Below are 12,668 nucleotides of genomic sequence, written 5' to 3'. Positions count from 1 at the left end.
TTTATTTAGAGAGATACCCGTATATATACAGCAAAGCTGTATTGTAAACATTCCTTGAGTGAATAGAAAAACTTTTCTTCTAGTCTAATTTTTGCAATATTTAGACGTTGAGATGAGATGAAATAAAATGAGATGAGAACATCTTGCAATCCAAACAGAGTCTGAGTATTCATCTAAATTAGATTGAATGAAATATTTAAACTTCATACAACACTTCTATAAAAATGACACGTGTCCTTTAAATACGTGATAAGCTCATAATTTTTTGGAAGTCCAAAATTAAAAAAGTGTCATGTCCTTTTACTGAAAACAAATATAGGTGATTGTCACATGCTCAAGGGATACAAATGTATTCAAACATTTGCATTAATGTTTAACCTGAACGCATGCAGGGCCTTAGTCAAAACTTGGAAGCAGTCATGCAATCAGCAAGAGGAAGCAAAACATGCATGTAATGTATCTACAAATCACTCCCAGCTTTCATTTATAGATGTTGTAGTTTCTGGTAGCGCTACTCATCATCCTTTTATTATTATCTCCTTATCATTGTGATGTGGCATTAAATAATTAGCAAATTATTTGTTATATTTCACTCATGATCTATAAATTATTTGATATCATATCAAGAGATATTGAGATAATAATGATTAACAAGATAATGATCAATAAGTTCTTTCTTTTCCAAATCTATGCAATGTGCTAGATATACATAGTATCATATATAAACCTGTAATTTGGAAGAAGTGAGTACTGCTTTTGTTGAGTCACATCGTCCATATCTTACATTATGTTATTAATTAGCTTAGAATCACTCATATATGCAATGTATATGCTTGGTTTTTCGTGCAAAAACTGTGTCAAATTTAATTGAGTAGGTAAAACATTTTAATATGTATGTCTATAATAGCCTAACAATTCATAGTCTAGGAGGACACAACTAGACAAATAAAAGAGAGAGTTCTCGATCCCGGATAAGTGCCATGGAGAAGCTAAGTGCTCGCACACCAAGTGAGTATCGTGAAGGAGCACAAAACTCGCCACCTCGACCAGCAACCACAAGAGGCAAAGTGCTCGCACACCAAGCGAGATCTTCAAGGAAAGTGTTTGTAACCGATGCAAGCACCTTGGGAGAAAAAAGACTTGCAACCCAAGAGAGCACCTCGGGAGGCAAAGTGCTCGCACTAAGGTGAAGTGATCGGATATAAGGCGAGTAGCTAGGGAGGCAAAGTGCTTGTATCCCCTTCATTTCTCCATCTTATTTGCATTTTTCTATCTTATCTATATTTTTCGTCCTATCTTCATTTTTCCGTTGTAGCTCCATTTTTCCCTCCTATATGTATTTTTCCGTCCTATCTCATTTTTTTTCCTATCTATATTTTTATGTCCCATCTTCATTTTTCTAATCATCTATGTTTATCTGTCATATCTTCATCTTTCAGTCCGGTCTCATTTTTCTATCATATCTATATTTTTCAGTCTTATTTTCATTGATCGGATCACATGGGAGCTTGCCTCCTAAGCATGGTCGACACAAGCTTAAATGCTCGCCCCACCCTGACCTCTTCGAGGTTTCGGGCACTGATGAAATTGATTAGATCTCTTGGGAGATTAGATCTCAAGCATGGTCGTTGCAAGGTTAAGTGCTCCAATCATGGGATCAAAGGTAAGTAAAGTGGTCAAAACGAAAGGTTGCACATAAGAAAGGGGCATGCTTAGATGACAAGACAAAGTTTGAATGTAAAGAATAGGCACGAGAGTACTAATGCTACAAAATGCAATATCGCTTATTTACCAAAAATCATAACTACTAACATAATTAGTACGAATGGTATTGGCAACACCTTGGTTTCTCACTAAGAGAACCAATGATTGAATCCCCCCTTCCCTATGTATAAAATAAAAAAATTAAAAAAAAAAAAAAGACAAACAAGGGGTGTGAATAGGTTTGGTACGGTCCGGGGGGTGATGGACCATCATTTTCTCAGGATAGGACCGGACCGAACATCTATAGGGACCAGACCGGACCAGTAGCTATCAGTCTGGTCTGGTCTAGTAGGTCTGGCCCAATTATTTTTTATTTTTTTTATTTTTTTCCAAATGAATTAATAAAAAAATTTATTTAAATTATTAAATTAAAATTAAGTAAATTATTAATGTGGATTATGTAACTAACTCATTAAAAAAATATTTTATATGGTCAATGATAGTAAATTAGATAAAAATTATATCATTAACTTATATAATTACTCTATAAAAATGATATATTAAATTATTAAAAATATTTTTAAAATATATGTAAAAGTTTGGTCCGATCCAAAATTTATAGACCTCAGGACCGAACCGAATGGTTTCAGTCCACAATTTATAGGACCTACACTAATTGGTCTGGAGTTCGATTCGGTCCAGTCTGGACCGAATGGTTTTGTCTGGTCGGTTTTTCCGGTCCAGACCGAACTCCTTACACCCCTAATTAAAACACTAATTTTGAGGTCAAATTCATTCTTTTATCGTAAGTATAGAAAAGAAATTAATAGATAATATTTTTAGTTACAAAAATTTAAATATTCTTGCGTATCGTACAGGTCTTGGACTAATTTAGTACAATAAAATGTAGGTCCAAATACAAAGTTCTAATTAATTATTAGAAGCCAATATCCAGCAGCTAGGAGTTGACAAACCTACAATTCCTTCTGATTTCTCCTTCATTTCCGGTGAGTACATTGATGTTCCCCATCTTCACCACAGACTTCACAAATGATTCGAAAAAAAGCTTTTGATTAGAGGCATAAGCCCACACCTGCCTTCTTATTTCCCCCTCATCGTCTTCTGCTACCAACGCATTGTCAGTTCCTAACAAACCTTCTCCCTCGAGAACATTAAGGTAGTAGTGATTGTCAAATCTGGCCGGAGTCATAAAATCAAGCGGTGCAAACTCGTTGTCTCTTCCTGATTTTGGGCATATGGACCGTAGGATTCTTCTAAAAGTTGTGTGTCTCTTGTAACGATCATGATCATGTTCAGTGCTCACATCGTATACCCTTTGCCTGAAGCTTAGGCACCTTGCCCTTCCCATCGTATGGCTACCTGTTGACAAGCCCTTGAAGATTAATGCAAGGTGTTATATATATAGTCGTTTCTTGCAGGGAATATACATATTTAAAAAAAAAAAAGAATCTGGAGAATTAAGATTCTGTTCGATTCCCAAGAAAGTGATGGAATCCTGCAGATGATTTTCCTCAACGAGCATCATCATGTCATATACCAAATACTGATGATCATGTGGCTCCAGTTCTTTAACTTCTCCATAAAAAAGGAAAAAAAAAGTTATAATTAAAATAGTATCAATTAATTAGTCTCACCTGATAAAGCAACCAAGTCTGCCACATCGAGGCCTTGATCTTGAAAATTAGCAATGAGAGTCTCCAGAGAGGAATTTGGAGCAGGGATGAACTGGTTGGCACCGCTAAAGCTTGCTTTCAGAGAGTCTCTCCTTCCTAGGAAGACATTCCATACTGGCCCTCCTCTCTTTAAGATAAAAATAGTATATTAATTTGTAAGAAAAACTCAAAAAATATAGATGTAGTTTAATTTGAATGATACCATTGTTGATGAAAATATTAGAAAGAGAAATGTTTAGTTTCCGCAGAGATTTTGTAAATGAAAACTTACAAGCTCATAACATGTCTTGATTTGGTACATCAAATTGTATATAATTTTTTATGGTAAAGTCGATTGATCTAATGTATCACATTAAATCACACTATTGTATAAGTTTAATTTTATAAGATCTTTGTGTAGATCTAACACACACACACATATGATAACTGCTATAGACAAATAATTAATTATATAAAAGTAAACCTACGGACTAATGTGGCTTCATGAGATCCGTAAAAATAAATTTACAATATCGATCACATCAAAACACGTTAGTTTGTAGGTTTACATTTATTTAATTCTTTTGTTACTAAAATATTTTCTTATATATATATATATATATATATTTCGAATTGGAGATCATTAGAAAGGGAGAGGTACCAATAAAACTGCATCACGAGCAGCAAGGGCTAGTATATCAGCACAGGAAACAGTATAGGGACAAGCCTCTTCCAAAGCATATTTGATCTCATCAATGACCTCAAATCCACGTAGGGAGTTGAGGTTAGGTCCTGCTTGCTTTTCACTAACCATGCTCCCTTGGCTTTCCAAAAGAACCGAAGCATCGCACCCCTACAACCCAAATTAATTAAAATATATATTTAAAACTAAAATTCACTGAGAATCAATAGATCATGGCTTAAACTAAGATCATAGATAATAGATCTTGTGGACCCAAAAAATAATGAAGTTATCATCTTATTGTCAATCAATGTTGATCTTGATCTAATTTTTGTCATCCTCAGTCATACTATTTTTATTTATTAGTGCATAAATAGATATATCCATTTATAGTGCTGCACTTTTGAGGCACTGATTTATACTTTATATAGTTCTAAGACTAGTATTATCATATACCAAAAAAGAGATGTTAATTATCCTTTGAAACCTCCCTAGAATGTAGTAGTTCTTATATTTGATGTAATCATTCAATTATATAGCTCTCAAAGCCACCAAGCAATAACCAGAGGGAGAGAGAGAGAGAGAGAGAGAGAGGTGCCATTTACCATGACAAAACAATCATGAAAATGTAAGCGGAGGAGAGAGGCAGCCATTCGAGGATCTTTAAACACAGCAACCTCAACATTGCGTCTCACAATCTGTTCAACTGAGGGACATGTTTGTTTGTAATAGTCAAGAACTAGATCAGGAAGATCGGCAGTACCCGAGGTTTCAGAACTCCCATGAAAAACCAAAAAAACAAGTACTGCAACTACGACCATGAATATTATTCTGGCAACAGCCATTGACGATGAAGAAAATGACATGACTCTGGTTATATTTGTTGGATTACATGGAATATTGTGAGGGGGATGTTGCAGTTGTAGTAGTACTACTTCATGCTTGATCTATATATGTACTAGGCATTAGGCAAGGGTCTGAAAATGATGTTTTACCATTCCTCAATATTGTCTCTGTCTTTGTTTCCAACCAACTCTGTCTTTTGAAAAACAAAAAAAATAAAAAATCCTCGGAGGTTTTTATCAAAGTTTGATGCAACTAACTCAACCTAATTAATTTTTCCTCTAGTAATTTATTTTGTATTTTAATTACTTTGATGGGTTTGAATTAAAATAATAGTCATATTTTATTGAAGAATTGTGTAAAAATTATAAAAATAGTGTTTGACTATTCATGATATTTTGGTTGCAGCAGATTGGACACTAATGGGTTACATCTTGAGTACAATTTATACCTAGCTTGATAGATTTGATTTAAGCGTCCAACCCAAATTTTAAATGCCTGCGTATTTTACAACTCTATATGACATAAATGGTAGTTTTGTAATATTAAATTTATTTTTAATTGCGTGACGTGATTTTATTGGTTGATTGAAAATGAGTAATAAAATAGCTGTAATACATTTATAAGTATATCATTACTCTATTCCAATCATAATGCACCAACTCTCTCTCTCTCTCTCTCTCTCTCTCTCTCTCTCTATATATATATATATATATATATATATATATTAGGGTTGTTCAACCTTTCAAATTAAAAGCAAACCAAACTCGATCAATAATCCCGTCACCACGGCTCGGCTGGCCAAAGGGAATGAAATATGAGGTTGAGCAAACCAAATTAAAAACCAATGGCTCAGTACTTTAAGGGTTTTTTCAAAAGACAGGGTTGGTCAGAAACACAGAGAGACATCGAGGGATGGTAAAACATCATTTTCAGACCATTGGCTAATTCTTAGTACATATAATGCATTGCTCGGCAACGTGGTTGGTTGGTGTCTTGGTGACATTTTAAGCTTTTGACTACTGATCGGAATGAAAAGAATTTTTCATAACGACTCACTTATCAATACACTTTATCTCTATATTTCGAATATAGAACTTTTCTGATTGTTTTTTTCTATATTCGACCTGTATGCCAGTCGGCGACTCGCGCAATCTATGAGAATTATAATTATCCTGTAATGAAAATAACGATGACAAATAAGTAAAAGTAAATAGAAGCAAATCAGTCATACGATACAAATTAACGTAGTTCAACTATGTGCTTACGCCTACAGAGTTGTAGATGATTTTATTATACTGAAGAATCACAAAATACATTTTGAGACAAAATCTCACTGTTTAGAACATTAAAGATGTACTAAATTGTTCATTAAATACATATTTATAGTGTCGCACAATGAAAATCCTAATTTTTACTTTTCTACTTTATTCGCTCGAGGTGCGTCGAGTGCACCTCGAGCGAGATCTCTGTCCAATATTCACTCAAGCTATCTGTCAAGTGAGATTCAAGCGAACTCTCTGCTTGAGATTCGCTCGAGTCACCTGTCACGCAATCGTCAAGCGAACTTTCACCTCAATAGGCCCAAGCCTCCTTGAAAATCTGCCAAAAAACTATAACGCATCCTTATTAGGTTGGGTCATCAAATTGGGCCGACAAGCCAATAAAATCAGACTCCACAAACTCAACATATCTTACTATCAAGCATTAATTATTTCAAATTTATGTCGCAATGAGTCTGGAATGCAAGAACATTCATATAATCTCAAGGAACGATAATCTTGATATCTCAATAAGCATCAAAATTAACCATAGAGAATACAAAGACTTCAAAGTAGAAGAGTTAAGCGGCTAAGAAGTCAAAAGTGTAAGTAACAAAGAGTCAATAGAATAAGATGAAGTCTTTTCTTATTGAGAAGTACTATTAGAGTCACAAAGATATTTTATAAAAGTAATCTCACAAATTGATATGACTTCATATTATATGTTAGATCTACTTTATAATAAAAGTAGTTTTACAATTTAACGTATCATATTTAACCACGTCAGTTTATGAGTTTATTTTTATGATATCTTTTTGTGACAATTGTCAAAAATGTTTTTTTTTTAAATTATTTATTGAGAAAGTAATAATAAAACGATAAATGAGTTAGAGATAAAGAAGTTGAATGGGTAAGAAATGAAGGGCCAATAACCACTATAAGATGAAAACATTTTTTTCCTTAATTCGTATTGGATTAGAAACATAATTGGTTGGAAATCTTTTATCTGCAAATATATTTTTTAAATCTTAATATTAAAAAATCGAGTGGGTCAGTCATAGTAATAAAAACAATACAACGAAATATTGTCTTTCTACTCCACTTTTCTCTCTCGATATATGATCCTCCCACTACCATTTTTGGTACAACCCCATTTCTTCCAGCAAGAGGGGGTGGAGAGCAATGTTTTAAATATCGTACCGGACGTCGTACCGGTCAAGACACTGAAACGAAATATTTCGATACCGATATCGTTTAGAGATAGCGTTTCGGGATAACGTTTCGGGATAGTCGATATATAAATAAATTATATATATAAATATATATAAAAATTATATTCTAAAATAATAATCTATATATAAATAAATTATATATAAATACATATATATAAATTATAAATAGTCTAGTCTGAATTAAGGGTTAAAAAATAAGTTTGTAGTTTGAAAGAACGAAAAAAAAAACACACACACAGAGGCCGAAATATCGGCCGGTACCGACCGAAATTTAGTTCGGTACGGCCGGTATTTTAGCCAGTACGGAACAGATATAGTACCTGTACCGGCCGGACGGCCGAAACGAAAAATTTCAATCGTACCGGCCGGTACGGTACAAAATTTAAAACGCTGGTGGAGAGTCGGCTCCACCCTCTCTCCCTTGTCTGGCATTCGCCTAACCTGTCCAAATTTATTTATTTATTTATTTCTGGTTTTCTTTTAGTTTCCAACCTATAGCATCGAAATGCGCCGATTTATTGTCTTCAGACCTCATACGACTGCCATGCACAACTCACACTGCGCGTGGGACTCACGAGCCGCCGTGCCAGGGGAGGTCTTTTTGCTGCAATGCGTGGCACCATCGAGGTTAGAGGCTAATAGATCTGACCTATACTTTATTGCCAAGAGTGGTGCGTGTGCTACACGTGCCCTCCACAGCTAGTGGCGGTCTTTCGACTCATTTTCCAATTGCTATTTTTTTATGTTCTTGCTTTCCCTAACCAATAATCAAGATAAAGTCGGCGTGAAAGTCTACTTTAGCCAGTCTAGCCCAACAAAATGTAGCACACATCATTTCATTGCGGCTTCTAGCCATAATCTTATAGTCTGTTTATCAAACTATGTAAAAACAGCTTCAAGCGGCTTCCCTTTGTGGAAAATGAGTGAGAGCTAAACTTCTGGCACCAGATATATATATTTTTTTATATATATTTTATTTTGCTTGTATTGTATTTGTTGGTCTTGGGATGATTGTTGGGGACTCACACCCCCATTGAATTTTGTAACCCCTTAGTTTATATATGATATGCTTGCTTGCTTAGAAAAAAAAAAAGAGATATTGTCTTCACTACAAGGGAAGTCACTTTTGCCAGTGATTATTTTCTCTAAGAAAAGTCCTTTAAATTGCAGCCATTGACTTGTCCTTGCAATTTACAAATCGCTGCATGTTCGCCAGTATTATCCCTCCACTTATGATATTCCCCAATAGAAGCCAAAAATCGTTACTAAAAGGTTATCTTTTTTGGTGATTTTTTTTTTCACCGCAAATTCCAAATAAAATGTTGCAGATACCTATTTGGTTTGCCTATTAAATCGCCGGAAAAATTTTTGCGGCGAATTATAGCCGTCGCAAATATTATAAAAATTGCCGGTAATTAGGAGATCTATTCCAACGGTCTAATTGAATTGCTGGCCAGAAAAATTTTTGCGGCGACTAAAATACTATAAAAGTTGCCAGTAAAATTATTTCCAACGATATATGATCGCTGGAAATAAGTTTACTATACGAAAAAAATATATTTCTGGCAAATTTTACTCGTCGAAAAAGATATTTCACAAAATAATAAAAAAAAAAAATCCACAACAAAGAGAACAGAATCCTGATTTACAAAACAATATGCATACTGCATAGATATATCCTTGCAGCTCAACTTCAACCAAATTTGGAACTTAGTCATGGTTTAAGCAAAGTTAGTTCGCTGCAACATGAAGGAAAGCCGAATGGTTAGACTTAGTGACAAGGATGACGAAAAAAGAAGTACTAAGGATTAAAGAACTGATATTCATCTTCAATACTATCATAGGGAGCAACATGAAATATTCGGAAAATAAAAGAAGAAATATAAATGAATTAAGTGGAAGTATTGGTGTGCATACATTACAATTGGTTAAATAACTTAACTTTGTACCAAAAAGGATGGAAAAGAAGACAATATAAATTAAATGCCTTGTTCTCAGACCTATTTGATCTCCTGAAGGAATTGGACGATAAAGTTCATTTATTGCATCGACTTCTCCGCCATACCAATCATTGAGTGTCTAAAAAATGAAACAATCAAAGAAGATTACATTAGATCATGAGTTTGAAGTTCTTATGGTACTGTTGAAGTGGAACATTTTTTATATCACTTTTTGGTTTGCCTATTTTCCCTGAGAGTACGTTAAAATACATCTACAAAATTCATTATCACTTTTTAATTAAAAAACCATTTAAAAATAGAATGTTCATCCTATTTAATGTAAGATAATCTTTAAAAACCATATAAAGAAGGATATACAAACAGCTAATTAATTAGGAAGATCAGAAGAAAGAGATACAAGAAAATCGTGAAAATTAAGCCCATAATAGGCAAATTGGTAATCAATTGTCCACACTCCTACTTCTTTTTTCTCAGGTAATCAATCAAATTGTCAATATATATAATTTTACAGAGACTTAGCTGTCCACCCAAAGATTTCTACTTTTCTCAACGTACCCTTACACGCCAAATTATTAGTTTCTTCCCAAGAAATTCAAACATTGCAAAACTTTTAGCCACAGAGAGAGAGAGAGAGAAGTGACAAACTTATTATAAAATTTGATTGATCTTATAATAAGCAAGTAATAGTTTCGTGTAATGATTGATTTTTTTTTAAACATAGTTAATGATTGAAAAAATTTAAGACACTTCACTCCATCCTTAAAATCTGTAAGGTTTATCTATGACAATAATTGATACCAGAAACATAAGTACCACGCTTAGCACTCTATACTAAATACCATTTCCAACTTCCAGGTCAGAGTTTCAGTTGAAGCAGTTAGCATAAATCCTAACTTGTACCACTGTTTTTTCTGGAAAAAAAAAAAAAAATAGAAGAGAAAAGGTATGCTTTAGCCGAAGTGTTCCAAAAGTCTAAAAATGACATAATACATTAAAGATATGGTTCATTTATTATTATTATTATTATTATTTTGGCATAAAACTTTATTAAAGAACACAAAAGGCACAATTCAAGTACACAGGAAGAGAGACACCTATCTAGAGTGAGAGAAAGATACTGTCATGTATTTAAAGAAAGATTGTTGAGGAGCTTAACTCTTTTTTGAAGTAATGTTGAGGAGCTTAACTCTTAAAAAATCATCTTACCTGCAGCACTTTCTTGGAGAAGAGAATCGTCAGTATTTCTAAAATCTAATCGAGAAAAGAAATACATATTAACAACAGACAAGAGAATCTCATAACACTGATAATGAGATCAACATTGAAGAGAGACACCAAATGATTTCTTACCATAAATCAATGAGAACGGTACACAATCAATTAGAAATAGGAATTTGCTAAGATGCAAACATAAAGGTGAATTTGCATAATATTTTTAGTGAAGAACTTTTAGTTACAAGCACTAATCTTTTTATCTCAAAAGGAACAACATCTTTTTATTTTGGAGAGGAAATAGAAGATCATTGGTAGAAGACAAATCTTAACAGCTACATCTTCGGATTATCTGGTCAAGGCATGCATCCCCCCTAAAAAGGTTCCTCCATTGACAGTTTTTAAAGAAAGTGTTAAAGTCCATTAATCAACCCAGAAGATGCTATAGATCACAAACCACCAGATGAACATATGGCTGGCATATAAGCAATCAAATTGCTCCTTCTAGTATTTATTAGTGGTCATGATTCCCAAGGCATTTGATTGTGGTTTTCCTATATTGGCCCAAACATAACATTGAATCATGGTTTCAAACAATATCAATGATTTGGCAATTAAAGTCTCACTTAATTGTGTCTAAAACACGAATGCTAAATCAAGATGTTTTTAAAAAAGTCTTGCTAATTTCCTTGATCAAGTGTGTTATCTTGGATACAATTTTCTTCAATAATTAAAAAGAAGCAAATATCTAGCAAAACTTATGAAGTTTCAGAAGTAATATTAAGTAGTAGATGAGATCCAATATTTTCTACACATATTTACTTCCTCAACATCCAATTGGTTACTTTCTAATTCTACATCAGGCAAAACTAAGGAAATTTTTCACTCCGAACCTAACAACTTTAAGCTGATTTTAACCAATATGAAGAATGCTTCACTTGTTCCATGGCAAACCTAATAACAAATCCTCATGCACCATAGCAGATATCATACACAATATTTCATTAACAATGATTTAAAAAATGGAGATACAAGATCCCCCTTGTGAGTTGTGCAAATCACAATAACTATTGAAAAATCCTTTAAAGTACCATTCACCAATACCAAGAATCAAATGGAAGGCATCTAATTGAATTCTCTAATTATACTGTTAAGTATACTAACTCTCGTAAAACTACACAATGTGATTAGTTATCTCAAATTGATAGAAGAAACTATACCATTCACAGACAAAAAATCAATAAAACTACTCTCCTCTTAGCATAATTATCAATGCCTTTTCCTAAAAAAAAAATAAGCTAATTTATTTACTATTGCAACTAACTAGAGTACTGAGATTGACAAAGGGAAGAATCGAAACTCACAAGGGAGTGGCAGAGTAGTAAATCGCGTGGGGGCCGTGGGTTGCGAACAGAGCAAGGGAGAGAGGGAGGGCCTCGGGCTGCTGGGCTAGGCGTGGAGGAGAAGGGGGCTCCGACGGCAGACTGGTGATGGCATCGAGATGTGATTGGTGGCAAACGACACCTCTAGCTGCAGCAATCATAGAGAAATCTGAGAGAGAGAGACAGAGGTGAGGCCAAATTCGGGAAAAAGGATATTTCCGCCGTGGGGGTTGGGGGAGAAGGAGGAGGTGGCTATCGAGGTGAGGTGGCGTGATGGGGTCGCTGGCGATGGGCTATACGCGGTGGGGGCTTGAGAGAGAAGAGGGATTGGGGAGACGGCGCTGGAGGGAAAGAAATGAAGGGAAAAAGTTAGACACGGGATTATAATTTTATTAGCTTTTTCGGCACTTTTGACTTGCTGCTAATAAGCTTTAATTGGCAGCATATGTTCTTACGGAGACACTATTCGCCATAAATATTATCTGTTGTAGCAATTTTTCCAATCAAAGGAAATGTAATGCCGATTAAAAATACTTTATTATGAGGACAAAAATTGCCGCAACAAGTACAACAATCGCCGCAAAAGTGAATTGTACATTAATCTATTTCATTATTTCTAACTTAGCACTAGACATTAAGTGGCGACTTGGAATTCGTCAAAAATAAGGTTTAATTTTTTTGCAATGATTTTCAAATCGCTGGAAAATGCCTGATTTA

At 34.2% G+C, this 12,668-nt stretch overlaps 1 protein-coding gene across 1 annotated transcript; it reads right to left on the bottom strand.

The window, feature by feature from the left end:
* Positions 1 to 2,611: 2,611 nt before the first annotated feature.
* LOC109006124 (peroxidase 20-like) lies at positions 2,612 to 4,975 on the bottom strand. Its single transcript, XM_018985302.2, has 4 exons — positions 4,665 to 4,975; positions 4,039 to 4,230; positions 3,360 to 3,525; positions 2,612 to 3,084 (listed from the first exon to the last, which is right to left on the bottom strand). The coding sequence occupies exons 1-4, from the start codon at positions 4,923 to 4,925 to the stop codon at positions 2,663 to 2,665; spliced, it is 1,041 nt and encodes a 346-aa protein (XP_018840847.2). The 5' UTR covers positions 4,926 to 4,975; the 3' UTR covers positions 2,612 to 2,662.
* Between the last annotated feature and the right edge of the window lie 7,693 nt (positions 4,976 to 12,668).

Source organism: Juglans regia, chromosome 2, assembly GCF_001411555.2.
Source record: "Juglans regia cultivar Chandler chromosome 2, Walnut 2.0, whole genome shotgun sequence".
NCBI classification, from domain to species: Eukaryota; Viridiplantae; Streptophyta; class Magnoliopsida; order Fagales; family Juglandaceae; genus Juglans; species Juglans regia.
This window is presented reverse-complemented; position numbering and strand designations above follow the sequence as displayed.